The sequence below is a fragment of the Triturus cristatus genome, chromosome 5_1 (assembly GCF_964204655.1).
Source record: "Triturus cristatus chromosome 5_1, aTriCri1.1, whole genome shotgun sequence".
Lineage (NCBI taxonomy): Eukaryota > Metazoa > Chordata > Amphibia > Caudata > Salamandridae > Triturus > Triturus cristatus.
In genome coordinates, this window is record NC_140587.1 from 401,822,721 (window position 1) to 401,837,662 (window position 14,942).

Here is a 14,942-nt window from a genome sequence, read left to right on the forward strand (position 1 = left end):
GCTGAGAAGGTCATGTTTAAAGCCTGGACGGACAGTACCGTCAAGCGCTACAGCTCCACCTGGAGAAGTTGGTATGGTTGGTGTGTGCAACGGGGTCTCAATCCAGTGGCAGCAGCTGTGACATCTATTTTGAATTTTCTGGCCGCACTGGCGGAAGAGGGCCTGGCTTATAAGACCAATAATACCTTCCGTTCTGCCATTTTAGCGTGCACACCATGGTGGACGGCTCCCCGGTGGGTGAACACCCCATGGTCTGCCGACTCCTTTGAGGCATTCACCTCTCTTTAGCTCCAGAGCCGCGGTATTCAGCACTCTGGGATGTTAACCAGGTCTTGACCTGTTCCTTTCCTGGCAGCCAAATAGGTTTCTCTCTGGAAAGGTACTCTCTGCGAAGCTGGCCATGCCCCTTTTCCGGATCTCTTGCAGACGGGTTTCGGACGTTAGGGCCTTGGACGTCTCAGGTAGGATCTTCTCCCCTACACGGGTTACCTTCACAATCCGTAGATGCACTAAATGTAGGCCTCAAACCATCTCATATCCTGCCTTTCCGGATTCCCCAAAACTGTGTTGTCTCTTGCCCAGACGTGGATCCCGTGCTCTCCATGTCACTGGAATCAAGCTATCCTGGCTGAAGAGGGGTGAAACCCCGAAACCGGTCCTAGGATGCTTGTTTCCAGTCCAAGTAGGACCTGGCTTGGCAGTTCGGGCTGGATTGTTCCCATGAGGCACAGGGTCAAGACTCATTTGCATATGGCTGGGTTCAAACTGGAACGGCATGGTGAGCAAAATGGATTTAGGCCCAGATCTCTGTATTGGGGTGAATGTATGACATTGTTCTGCATTCTGTCCAGCTACTGTTGTTTTTGTCTCTTGCCTCAAAGCCTATGAGGAGATGTCGTAGGAATTCCTCCCTCCAGGAGAGCGCCAAATGCTCATTGCTATCAAGAAGCCCCACAGAGCTGTCTCTTCCCCCACTATCACCCATTGGGTGAGATGGGTGATGCAGGTAGCAGGCATAGACTTAGGTGCCCTCGGGGCACACTCTACCAGAGGGGCAATGGCCTCTAAAGCGTTTACCCTGGGAGCTCGTCTTAAAGACATTCTAAATGCTGCAGACTGGTCTTCAGACTCTACATTTAAACAGTTTTACTTTAAACCGGTAGTTGAAATGGCTCACTTGGTGGTGAGCAAGCTTTAAACAAGCATAATCCACACCTCCGGTCCTGACATAGAATGAAAAATGTCCTAGTTATCGTAACGGAAAGTTTCAATTCTATTAAGGACTCGGAGGCGAGGCTCATCCCATCCAGGCTACAAGTTCTTTGTGACCATTCCACCCTCGTAATGGGGTAAGTAAACTCTTTAGTTCACTGAAGTTCACACTGATTGTGCAAGATTTCACTAGAAAGTGTATTTGTGGTTCTTTCCCCTACAGGGCTAACCCTTGGCCATTGCTGTCGCTTACACTATGTACTTTGCTTTGACAGGAGATTCCAACAAACAGGATTCATAAAGCGTCCTTGCTGGATGACCTCGAGCGACGAAAGAGGGGGAATGGACAGTAACAGAGGACTATAAGGAGCCTGGAGCCCCACGATTGGTGCAGATGGGCGGGACACTACCCATGGACTCTCTATTGTTTCAAACTGTTGTATTCTCAATGTTCCATGGGTATGGTAGTTTTACTTTGACTTTAAATGGCTGCTATTCAATAAAGTGAAGAATGAATAGCATAATCCTCGCCTCCGAGGCCCTAATAGAATTGAAACTTTCCATTACGATAGCTAGGACATTTTTCATTCTTGCACACTATCTTCCACATGTAGCAAAAAAAGGGAAAAAAAAAAACCACGAATGTTGCTACATTTTTGCTACTTCACAGCTCCTTGGGGGGGTTACGGGGGACGTCCACAAACCCTGAGTGTCTTTATAAATCACAACATATGAGGGAAAAAAAGATACAAATTTGTGCATGTCCTTGGTGTAAACAATTGTATGAATGATGTAACAAGACAGTAAAAGGACTTAGTATTCCGCTAGGAATATTGATGTTTATTGTTTGCTCTGTATATTTTTTTTTTTGTGACAGCCTTGATAAAGACCGGGATACTTGAGGACAAAATAGGAGACAGCTAGATTTGAATGTATTCTTTCGATGTATATGGGGGATCTACTGTTTTGAGCACCAACAAACACATATATATTTTTATGGTACAATATAACCTGCTCAAAGTTTTAGGATGCAAAAATGATTGTAGGATATACAGGCATGTGCGTGTACACATACAGTAGTATTTATGGCATACAAATTTGGTCCATGCATTTTCATCGGAAGTAAGAAAAGCACCTCCTGTGTTCAAAATCCTGATTGCTCTCAAGTGCCTTTGGATTAAATCCCAGTAATGCTGATCTATTGTAGAAATTCTTTAATCAGCTCTGCACTAACTTTTTTGTCTTCCTTCCAGTCACTAAAATACACCCACACAAAGACAAAAGTGAAATTATTACTTACGCATTTTTTCGTTCCAAATTTTGAAGATTTCCTTTGAGGTTGTTGTAAGCAGACGCTCTTGATTTTAAATCATTGTCAATCTGTGTAACTGCCTACAAGAAATAAGGCAATACATTATAGAACCCTATTAAAATTTTAACCTCCTGTAAAAATGTCTGCAGTTCTGTAACAGAATATTTTTTCAAATCGCTGGTGTTTTACACCAAACAAATACACATATGTGTAATAATGTATGGTTCTACCTGTTCCTGTGAATTTTCAAGAGCACACAACATTTACCCACAAAGCATTCCAACTGACCAGATGCAACAGACAAGCCATGATTCTCAACACTCAGGACCTTAAAAAGAAAAAAATCTTTAAAAGAAGTGCTTGCTTACAAGTTCACCTTCATATTTTTAAATCAACTCTTAACTAAAATTCTGAAAGAGCAAATCTACAAACAGTAAACTGAGCTATAGAACCTACTCCATTGGAAAACTGCTAACCAAATCTCTTTCCCTACATGTTGGGCTTGGGTTACCTACATCTATAGCATTCAGACCTCACAAACCCCTCTGCAGACTTCCAGATTATCTACCAATATTTAGCAACTACTTGATAATTATATCGAGGAGACAAATTACAAAGTCTTCTAACCCCCATGGGTTCTCCCCAGTCATATGCCTCAAATGTCTTTGTGTGTTGACTCAGCTGTCTGAAAATGCTACCATTCCCACCCCTCCCCCGTCATCCGCTCTCTTATCTCTGGCAACTGGATTCCCCCACCTTTACCTAGTCTCTTCTGTCTTCTCTGTTTATCTGGGTTACTACTCAACCTTGTCATATTATCGATTAACCTCATTTACCAGAAGAAAACACATATCGCTATTCACAGTAAGCACGTTCATAATGATTTAAGCGATACATGTCCTCATGGCCACCAATTTATTTGCATGGAAACATTTTTCAATTATATTTGGCACTTATTATTCTAAATAGTACTCCTACTGAATTTTATGTTATTCCGGCGTCGTTATTCCTATTTTCTTTTTTTTTCTTCTTTTTTTTTTTTCAAAAATGTGAATACAACGTATGGAAAGAAAACAAAAAGAAATTGGGATCCAGATCCTTTTTGAAGAAGGGGTATTTTACCTCTTTTTCGTAGTTTTAATTTTAAACTATTTCTCAGGGGAGAAGTGAAAAATGTTACTTGTGGCATGTTATTTTTAGTAAGTCTTTATCAGCATTTCAAATTTATACAAAACCTATTTTGAATAAGTTCACATTGAAAACAAATCATTAAATAAACACTAAAACACATTCTTCAGACTGGTACTATTCTGGTAAAGAGCAATAAGACAAAAATTATAGTAGCGATATTGAAGATTAAAAAAAAGGAAGGGTCAAACCTGTGTCTCTTTCTTTCTTATTTGGTGTTGTCAGCTTACAGACTACAGGTACCCGAAGGTGGTTTTGCCATGAATCCCAGTTTTCCTGGCATTTCTAGGTGCTTCCACGTACAGGGCAGATGGGCGTTTCTCTGAACATTTACCTGTTCCTAAATACAATCTTTCATACTCACACGATTTCTGGCACTACATTGTTGTGCAATATCTATTTTAGGGAGTACCAGGCAGAGGTTAACTAAGATTGTGGGGTACTGATTAGGATGAACATTCTCTGAAATGTGTAAAAGGGCAAGTTTAGTAAAGGGTGAAAAGGACCAATCAAAGACTTTTAAGAGAGAATCAAAGAGTTTGCCCCAGAATATTTGACCTATATGCCACAATACGTCTCTAGGTTAGGAGAAACTGTGCAAATATTTTAACTCTATAAGGCTGCAGCAAGAAGCAATGGAAAGCTGTGGGGAACACAAATGGGGTGCAGGGGACAGAAGGGCAATGCACCAGTCTATCAGTCCATGTTTCCAGATATTCTTCCCATGTCTCTAATAAGTTAGAAAAAAAAGTGTCAAGGACATTTAAAATTAATGAGGAGTACAGTCCAGAAATTTTGTTTTCCACAAGGTAACTCATTGTAAGCTTGGCTTATAGCAAGTTAAGTAAGCAATGTCGCCATCAACTTCCAAGCAGAGAGTGAAACCAAGTTGTAGCTGGAAATAATGGCAAAATGGGTCTTGTGAAGTGCGGAAACCACTTCTAGTTCAGCAAACAAACAAACCAAGGACTCCAAGATTTTACCTTTCGGTTGGGAACTTCTGGAATTGTCCCCAACCTCAAAACTCCATAGAAAAGAGACTTTTTCAAACTGTATGCCAGTCCACAAGGAGTCTCACCAATGAACTTATGAAGCCACCGGATCATGCATAGGGTGTGGCACCAGCGGCTAAGTACAATTTTGGTGGTGGGTGGCATCCCCAGTGGGATCTGTCAACCCTCAAAGCAATGGAGAGACGATTAATTCAGTCAAAAATACAGAGTCATTTTGTGGGCTGTTTATCTATTCCTTGGGAGTAATTAAGTGGCATCCCCAACAAAAGCAAAATACTGATCCATTATTCTCTTGAGTTCATGGTACGGCAACTGGCAGCACTTGAACATACAATATTTTCAGAGCCTCTCTCTACCCCCACAGAAAATTAAGAAGGAGGATGCAGAGTTTGCCAAAGAAAGCGTGAGAACCTGGTGTGGAAAGATCTGCAGTTTGTATAGTGGTTTGGGCATGGAGACTATCTTGCTAATATAAATATGCACATAACAGTAGAGAAGACCAATGCTCTAGATCCCTGTGCAAAGATTCTAGAAGGAGGGGAATGTTGCCCAAACATTTCTATTTTGAGTAAAGAAGATATGTTGATTCCCAAAAATCTGAATCCTTCAGTGCCACCTTTAGTTCCAGGCCCCACAGAGTGTTATCTGTGGAACCTCTAGTTGGGAACAGGGGCAACTTTGGCAAGTTAACCCATAGTTCAGATGGACATTCAAAAAAGTGTAAGTGTTAGTATTTGCAATTACATACGAGCCAGAAACTTGTAGGTGACCTAGGTTGATAAAGAGGTCCACAGCATATATGGAAGCTTGACCCACTACTCCTGCAGTCCAGCGGAACCTCTACATTTTACCATCCGTTCACAGGAGTCTTGCAAGAGGCTCAATAGCCAGGGAAACCGAAGAAGTAAAAAACAACATCCTTACTGACTTTCCCTCAATGGAGACTGTGTGAAACAAAATGCCAGTAGGCTGCATACTAGCTATGGACAGGTGTATAAGAGATGAGTGCGAGACAAAAACAGTGGCTGAACCCAAGTTTTAGAGAATCCTAAATAGATTCAAAAGCTTTCTCAAAATCTATTAAAAAGAGGGCATGTGAGTAGGCTAGCCAAGAGAACAGAAAAGACATTGTGGTGATGTCCATTATCGTGTCTGGTAGATCTAACTAACATAAACCCACGCTGATCAGCATGTATCAGAGAGCTAATACAAAGAAGGAGATGCAAGATTCTACAAATTGTTTGATTTCAGGGTCCATCAATTAAATGGGACTACAGAAGTTGCCAGGTATCAGCAGCACAGTTATGACAGAGTATCTCAGATTTTGGGGAGGGTTCATTTGCTAGCAAAACTGGAGCACATTTCAGTGAGGTACTGTGCAGTTTGGAGGAGAGCCATTTAAACAGTTCTGATGAGAAGCAATTTTGCCCCTGGGGCTTTACCTAGTAAGAGCTGGCCTCCACCATGTCTTCCAATGAGACAGTAGCATCACTTTTCTCTCCACATCTGCCAGTGGCAGATTTGATGGTAGTGCTGACTAGAAGGCCTCAAAATCATGTTGCAGTGGCACCAAATCATAACTGTACAGCTTGGCTCAGTAGGAGGCATACATGTCTGCCACCATCTGTCTCACAAAAACTAGACCGCCGATTCAGTGTAGATTTTACAACATGTGTCTAGAAGGGCATTTTCTTCTGCTGAGCCTGTAAAGTACCTTATTGGCTTCATTGCTTTGTTCATTGATATGACTGTGACGCAAACTATATGTTTTTGGCCTCTTCTGTTACATATTCCCGAGAGAAATAGCTGTACCCTCTACTGTCCTCAGCACAGACTGGTGACCTTAGAGTAGAAGTCCAAGTTCTAGGTCAAATAAACGCATTTCAAGGAAAAGCGATACCCTTCAGCAGCAAAACATACCCCATCGCTCATCCCCGAATTACTGATTTAAAAGATTTCAAAAGCATAACAGGGAAGTCTGGCAATCCTCAGTTAAGTTGAAAGTAGGAATCAATGTCTTCTTTCAAATGCGTCATGAAGACTTTGCTGTTGGTCTTTAGGCATGAAGCTATTTGGGAGTGCCCGGTCTGAGTTCTATGGGTTGGAATTCGAGATGCAACTAGAAAGATTTCCCCATCACTAGGCGTGTGTACACTAATGGTAAGAAGTAGTAAAGAGAAGGATCTTTGAACTATGGAGAAGGTGGTTTAGGTCCTGGGGTGGAATGCCCCAGATAAGGGTATGGAAGAGGCACTGTTAGTGCTGAGGTGAGTTATTATTTAATTAGATAACCACCCCATGGGATACCCTAGTGAAGCAGGGTGCAAGACATTTTAAAAACCGTGCCAGGGTAAGAGGAGACAGCAAGATATCAGAAGAATGTTCATTTATCACCTTCAAAACAGCCCACACCTCATCATGTTGTTCAGACCATTACTATTCCAAGACAAGACCAGTGGAGCTAGGAAACAGAAACAATATTTAATTGCCTATCCCAGGCGGAATGATGAAAAGTAGAGTGGGACTCTGGAGAGGAGTAATATGTACATATTTACGCAAATTCAGATCTATCCATCTCAGAATACTCATTTTTTTACTTATGTCGGCAGCGAAATATATTCTGGTCTTTAAGCTAAAGACACTGCACTGTTACCATGAGCCATGAGACTTTCGGGTAATTGGTGCGCTCAATAAATGTTCCTGATTTGATTTGATTTTTACCCTGAAGTTTCAAGAAATATTTCCTCTAATTGCTGTTAACACTTAAGCTCTGTCACTCTAACCAACAAAAAACTCAGCAGAAACTATAAAAATATCTAATTTTGAGAGAAATTGATGCTTGTTTATCTCGAACGAGATGTTCTCAATTGCATTAGGAGGTACCGATTCTTATTTCTCTTATTATATGGTGTCCAATGAGTCTTGAGAAACATGCTGTTTGGCACAAGTGAGGGAGAAAAAGAAAACAGAAGCGCATATCAAAACAAAAAAACATACAGCTCCAACCTATAATTAAGAATGCAGTCCTCCTTGGCCAACTCCCCTGAAATATGTCACCGAACCAGTGCAACCGGGCCAAAAGACATCCTCCAATCCCTGGCTGCCTCAATCGGAGTCAAAGCGGTACAAAAGGGGGTGGTGATGGACGGAGCATCAGAACCAATCAGACACTCACACCCAGTCAACAGATCTGGGTTTGATCCATCACCGTTCTTTAGCCCACTCTGCCACCCCAGTTCAGACATGGCGATATGCAAATCAGTCTGACCCTGTGCCTCATGGGAACAGTCCAGCCCGAACTGCCAAGCCATGCCTTCCCTGGACCGGAAACAAGCTTCCTAGGACCGGTTTCTGGCATTTCAGCCGTCTTCAGCCAGGCTTGCTTGAATCCATGCTCAGACGTGATCCGATAGACAGGTGAGGCGAGGTTTGGGTTCCGCCCTTCGACCGGGCTATGTTCCGTCGGCCGGCCGGACTTCTGGCTGTGCGCCTCATTTGTTAGCTGGATTGCCCCTGCTTGTTGTCTCGTGGATCTGCCCCAAAGTTTTGCCTTCAATTATCAACACTTTCCGGCTGACAAGGTTTGAACAGTCGGAGTGGGGACTTGACCGTCCAAGCCTAAGAGGAGTTGGACTTTGAAGATACGGTAACCGCGTATTTACGCTGCCTTTTGTTTTTCTTTATGGCATGAACTTGTGTTATGGACTTAATGCCATGATTAAGAGTGTTACACGCAAGGGGGTTCCAGAAAGAAGTTCTATCCCACGAAGTGGATTCAAAGATTAGTAGTGTAACCAGAGGGGTAAGCAGCAGTGTTTCACATATATGAATCTAGTTGTTTAGTACTTAACAGCTTTAGTATAATTAAGTGCTACCACTTTACTTCTTCTCCACAGCTCATATTCCTGGACTATTCTACCCCTTCCCAGGCCCTATTCAGAAGAAGGGAGGATTAAGGTACTATAAAAAGGATAGTGGTTATATACAACTTGTTGGACCTAGAATCCTAGGGTAGCTTGGCTCAGGTGGAAAGGCCTCGTCCCGGAGCAACATGTTGTGCTTGCATCACACTCACCTCAGCACTCCAGCGTACCACCACTAAAAACGACGCTACACCAAGGAATTTAGAAAAGTTAGAAAAGCTTTATCTTTTACTTTTATCTGTTCTTCCTTTCTTTTCAAATGAATTCAATCAGTTCTTATCTACAACTCATTAAGGTAAAAACATATCACTGTGATTAAATTGGTAGTACTATATCACTCTAGATCTGGCGTGAAATCAGGCGTGCCACCTAGTGGTCAAATCCAGCATAGCATATTCAATAACACATTAAATCAAATCATCAGCCGTAGCGCTGCACATGACAATCACAATCCTCTGGACATCAGGTCGTTAATCATAGCACTGTATTCAGTAATCACAATGCGTTTGACATTTAGTTATTAATCATAGCGCTGTACACAGCAATCACTATGCGCTTGAAATTTAGTCATTAATCATAGCGCTGTTTACAGCATTCACAATGCGCTTGAAATTTAGTTATTAAACCTAGCGCTGTTCTCAGCAGTCACATTGCGCTTGAAATTTAGTTATTATACATAGCGCTGTTCGCATTAGAACATTAGCACCTTAGTTCTGGCAATACCGGAATGCATGAAACCTAGCCTTACATAGGCTTATTACACATGGCTGGTTTCTGCCTTTGCCCCAAAATGCCCGGCTTACTCTGCAGATGTCACATCCCTCACAGGGCGAGAGGAGAGGGGCCAGGAGCCGAGTTATTTCCTCTGCTGAAACAATGGGAGGCCGCCGGGCTTTGGGAGAGACTTCCCCGGGGGAGGGGCTTATCCAGGGCCACTCCGGCCTTCCGCCCTCCTCCCCAGGGGTTTCCTTACTTGTGGGTCTCCCGCAGGTCGTCTCAACCGGTTGAGGGCTCGCTCCTCAGAGAGCTCCTCTCGCTGGCAGACCCCACTCTCTAGTATCTGGGGGGAAAGCTGAAGCGCTGACGTGGGGTCGTCCTCGGGCCTCTCGATGTCTCCTGGGGTCCGGAGGACTCGTCTTAGTGGCTGACGGGAGGCGCGCCCGCAGCCGTCAGAAGCAGCGCGGCCTGCCGGGGCGTGGCCTCCCCATCCAAATCGGACAACAGCGGGGGCGGCGTTCCGCAGTCCGCCCCCAGCATGTGATAGGGTGATGCTGGCTTCAAGGCCTAACGCGGCCTTCTTTTACCCTCTGGCGACTCTCTCACAAGTCCGGACTGCACTGCACGGACGTCTTCCGTCACAGCGAGGCCCCGGTCTTCTCCGCGGGCCCCGCGGGGTTCAGGCGCTACACTACTCGGCCCCGGGATCACAGCGGTGTTTTTCAGAACACCCCCCCTTAGCGAGAGGGGGGGGGGTAGAAATTAAGGGGGTGATCTGCAGGTTAGGAGGTGGCGATTGCTTGAGCGCCAAGCACCCCCTTTCTCCCTCAGAGTTGCCCCCAGCTCAGGCAGGCAAGCTGGGAGGTGGCAGGCCCCACGCCAGTGGCGTCATAAGATAGGGAAGTCCCAGGCAAAGTCAGGGAAGCCGGAGATAATCACTCTCTTTACCCGTTCTCTTCAGAAGTCCTGGCCAGGTGGGAAGCACAAGAGGTTGATGTGACCCCAGGGTCAGTGGCTGAGGGCAGGGTCAGGTCAAGAGGTAGGGGGTAGTGTCAGCCGAGGGGGAAGAAAAAGCAGGCCCTAAGAACTGTCAGTTTCCCTCTCTAGCGCACCCACCTCCCCACTCAGGTGCCTTACTCCTGACTACCTCACGTCACACCTTCTACAAAATGGCCGACTCACCTCACCTCTATTTATAGCTTGGGCCCTGACTGTCCAGAGTGGCCCAGAAGGTTCTGGAACCCCTCATGACAGTCTATGGCCCAGGTTCTGAGGTGACAGTTTAGGCCACCATTTTGTGGAGGAGCGCTCTCTCTCCCTCCATTTTAGAGAAGCACCTTGCGCTTCACCCCCAATAAGTGAAGATGGGGCACCCAGAGCCTCTACGTCAACACCAAAAAAACTAGTGGACAGAAAAATTAGAGGGTAAAGGGAACAAAAATGAGGTGGGGACAGCCAAAGGGCTGGCAGGTCTAACACGCGTCCCCCCCAGCTGAAAGTGGGGAGAGCTACCCAATCCCTTGGGAGCTCTCTTCACTAAGGCGGAAATACCTGGAGAGACCGTCAGCATTGGCGTGGTCCACTCCTGGGCGATGTTCCACCCTAAAGTCCATTCCCTGTAGGAAGATGGACCACCTCAATAACTTAGGATTCTCGCCCCTCATTTGCATCAGCCACCTGAGGGGCCGGTGGTCGGTCTGAATCAGGAAGTGCGAGCCAAACCGGTATGGCCGCAACTTCTTCAGAGCCCACACCACCGCAAAAGCCTCCCGTTCGATCGCACTCCACCTCTGTTCCCGGGGGAGTAGTCTCCTGGATAGGAAAACCACAGGTTGGTACAGACCCTCTTCATTGAGCTGCGACAGCACTGCCCTGATGCCATGCTCTGACGCATCCGTTTGGACGATGAATTCTTTGGAGAAGTCAGGGGCCCTGAGGACAGGTGCCGCACACATTGTTTCTTTCAAGGTGTCAAAGGCTCGTTGACACACCTCGGTCCAGATTACCCGTCGAGGGTGCTTCTTAGATGTAAGCTCAGTCAAGGGGGCCACGATAGTTCCATACCCCTTGACGAAGCGTCGGTAGTAACCGGTGAGGCCCAGAAAGGCTCGGACCTCCGTCTGAGTCTTGGGGGGTTCCCAGGCCATGATGGTTTCAATCTTGGCCTGGAGGGGTTGCACCTTGCCCCGACCCACCAAGTGACCGAGGTACACTACCGACCCCTGCCCGATCTGGCACTTGCTGGCCTTGATCGTCAGACCCGCCTGCTGCAGGGCCTGAAGGACAGCCTGAAGGTGACACAAATGGTCCTCCCAGCTGCTGCTGAAGACGGCGATGTCATCCAGGTAAGCAACCGAGAAAGCCTCCATCCCGGAGAGGAACTGGTTCACCAGCCGCTGAAAAGTGGCAGGGGCGTTCTTGAGCCCGAAGGGCATCACGCAGAACTGGTAGTGACCCTCAGGTGTGGAGAAGGCTGACCTTTCCTTTGCTCCATCTGTCAGGGAGATCTGCCAGTACCCGGATGTAAGGTCAAAGGTACTCAGATATTGGGCAGCTCCCAACCGGTCAATTAACTCATCCGCCCTCGGGATAGGATGAGCATCGGTCTTCGTCACAGAGTTCAGTCCCCTGTAATCCACACAGAACCTGAGTTCTGGGGTAGTGCCCGGCGGGGCAGTTTTAGGTACCAGTACCAGTACCACCGGACTGGACCAGGGACTGCTTGAAGGTTCAATCACTCCCAGCTCCAGCATCTTGGTGACTTCACCATGGATGCTAGCCTTCACCTTATCCGACAAGCGGTAGGACTTGGATTTCACGGGTGGGCTGTCCCCTGTGTCCACATCATGGGTACACAGATGAGTCCTTCCCGGGATAAGTGAGAACAGTGAAGCGTACTGCTCCAGAACCTGGCGGCAGTCTCTCCGCTGTTCGGGAGTTAGAGATGGTGAGAAGATCACTCCTTCTACCTACCCCTCCTTCACTTGGGACGCAAAAAGATCAGGGAGAGGTTCACTTTCCTCTTCCTCTGACCCATCAGTCACCATCATCAAAGTGACCTCTGATCTCTCTTGGTGGGGCTTGAGGCGGTTGACATGGAGCACCCGATGGGGCTGCCTGGGGGTCTTAAAATCCACTACATAGGTGACCTTGCCCTTATTCTCAATCACCTCAAAGGGGCCTGACCAGCGATCCTGGAGGGCGCTAAGCTCTCCAGGCTCCATAACCCACACCTTCTGGCCAGGCTCCAGCTCCAACGGATGAGCATTTCGGTCATACCACTCCTTCATGACCGTCTGGCTGGCTTCTAGGTTTTCGGAAGCTTGCTTCCACAACCTAGCCATTTGGCTACGAAAGGCCAGCATGTAGCTCACTACATCCGGGGAAAGTTTTCTGGGAGTCTTCTCCGATCCATCCTTCACCAGGCTGAGGGGTCCACGAACAGGGTGTCCATACAGCAGCTCGAAGGGGCTGAAGCCCACTCCCTTCTGTGGTACCTCCCTGTAGGAGAACAGCAAGCAAGGCAGGAGGACGTCCCATTTCCTCCGCAGGCTCTCGGGCAGACTCCTGATCATGCCCTTCAAGGTTTTGTTAAACCTCTCCACCAGACCATCGGTCTGGGGGTGATAAGGGGTGGAGAACCGGTAAGTAACTCCACACTCCTTCCACATAGCCCGACATGAAGTTGGTACCTCTGTCAGACACAACTTCCTTGGGGAACCCCATCCGGGTAAAAATCCCCATCAGGGCCCGTGCCACCGCAGGTGCAGTAATGGTCCTCAGAGGGATAGCCTCTGGGTACCGGGTGGCATGATCCACCATAACCAGGATAAACTTGTGACCCGCAGACGTTGGTGGATCCAATGGCCAAACAATGTCGATGCCCACCCTTTCAAAGGGGGTGCCAACGACAGGCAGTGGTTCCAGGGGAGCCTTCAGCTTCACCCCTGTTTTCCCACTAGCTTGGCAGGTAACACACGTCCTACAAAAAGTGTCAGACGTAATCCTCATCTGAGGCCAGTAGAATTGAGGGACAAGCCGAGCAGAGGTCTTGTCCTGTCCCAAGTGTCCTGCCAAGGGTATCTCGTGAGCCAATTCCAAAAGGAAGGCTCAGTAACGCTGGGGAACCACCAAGGCCCGGGATGAGCCATGCACCGGAGCCTTGGGTTCGCTATAGAGGAGACTATCTTCCCAATATATATGGAAGTTCCCCGAATCGTTACCCGCTGCCTGGGCTTCGGCCTGCCGCCGTAAGCCCTCATGGGTGGGGCACTCCTTCTGGGCCCGACAAAACTCCTCCCTGGTAGGTCCTCCCTCCACCTGCCATTCTGCAGGGGTAGGTAAGCCCTCCAGGGAAGTCACATCCTCCTCTGTGGACTCCGGGACCACCTCAGTTGCCCCATCCATCTTACGAGGTGCAGATGCCGGGGCAGGTTTCCCCTGTTCCCGTTTACCCTTTTTGGCAGCTGGTTGGGCCTTTGTCCCAGGCTCCAACCTCTGTGAATTCCCTCTCTGGGCAGTCACGGACCGCGTGTTGGCACAAGTCCACTCGGGCGTCCCAAACATCTCCATATGAGCCTTGAACTCGACCTCCTTCCATGCCGTATGGTCAAGGTCATTTCCCAACAGACAGTCAACCGGCATGGCAGGGCTTACCGCAACTCGAAGAGGACCCGCAACCCCTCCCCACTCAAAGGGAATCTGGGCCACCGGATAGTGACCCTCTCGGTTGTCAGCCATCACAACCGGGTGGACTACATTGGGAACCACCTGCTCTGGGGACACCAGCTGACTCCTTACCATAGTCATGCTGGCTCCTGTGTCCCTCAGAGCCTCCACCCTCTGGGCATTGATGGTGACCCATTGCCTGTACTTGGTAGTATTCGAGGGCACATGGGTCTTAGGAACCATTACGCAATCTCCCAGGGACACTAAGGTTAGCCCTGCCCACTCACCTCCCTTATCTAGGGGCAACTCCTCCCCGAGCACTAAACTCGCCACCCCAGGGGTCTTTCCTCCAGTGGGAGGGTGTGGTCTCTTGAGACACTTGGTATCCCCCTTGTAGTGCCCAATCTCGCCACACTCATAACAACGGACAACCCAAGGCTGCTGACCACGGTCAGGATAAGGGGGTTTGTAGGGGCCAACCTTAGGTGGGAATCCTGATCCCTTCCCCTGCGAGCTCTTTTGGGGGCCTTTAGGGAAATCCTTCTTTTTGTCTCCCCCCCCCACCCCCCCCTTTCTTCTGGGGAGCGCCCTGTCCAGTCCCTTGGAAATTCCCCCCAATCCCTTTTGAAGACTCCCAGGTACTAGCCCAGATGTCCGCCTCCTCTGCAAGCTTCCTAGGATTAGTCAGCTTGCTGTCCACCAGGTGTTGACGCAGCTCCGGAAAACTTTTCTCGAGGAGGTGCTCCCTCAAAAATAGGTTATACAACGCCTCGTGGTCTTTCACCTCACTGCCCTGTACCCAGCCCTCTAAAGCCTTTTTGGCGTATTCCAGGAAGTCCACCCAGTTCTGGGTGGCCAACTTTTGGCTACCCCGGAATCTCTGTCTGTACTTCTCAGGGGTCAGCCCAA

The 14,942-nt window shown here is 47.6% G+C and overlaps 1 protein-coding gene across 2 annotated transcripts in view; it reads right to left on the reverse strand.

Moving 5' to 3' along the window:
- ATP6V1C1 (ATPase H+ transporting V1 subunit C1) overlaps positions 1-14,942 on the reverse strand; it is a 354,471-nt gene that overhangs the window by 157,831 nt on the left and 181,698 nt on the right. For both annotated transcript variants that reach the window (XM_085605130.1, XM_085605131.1), the window contains exon 6: positions 2,513-2,604. In XM_085605130.1, the coding sequence (XP_085461256.1) occupies positions 2,513-2,604 (92 nt within the window). The remainder of the gene's footprint in view (positions 1-2,512; positions 2,605-14,942) is intronic.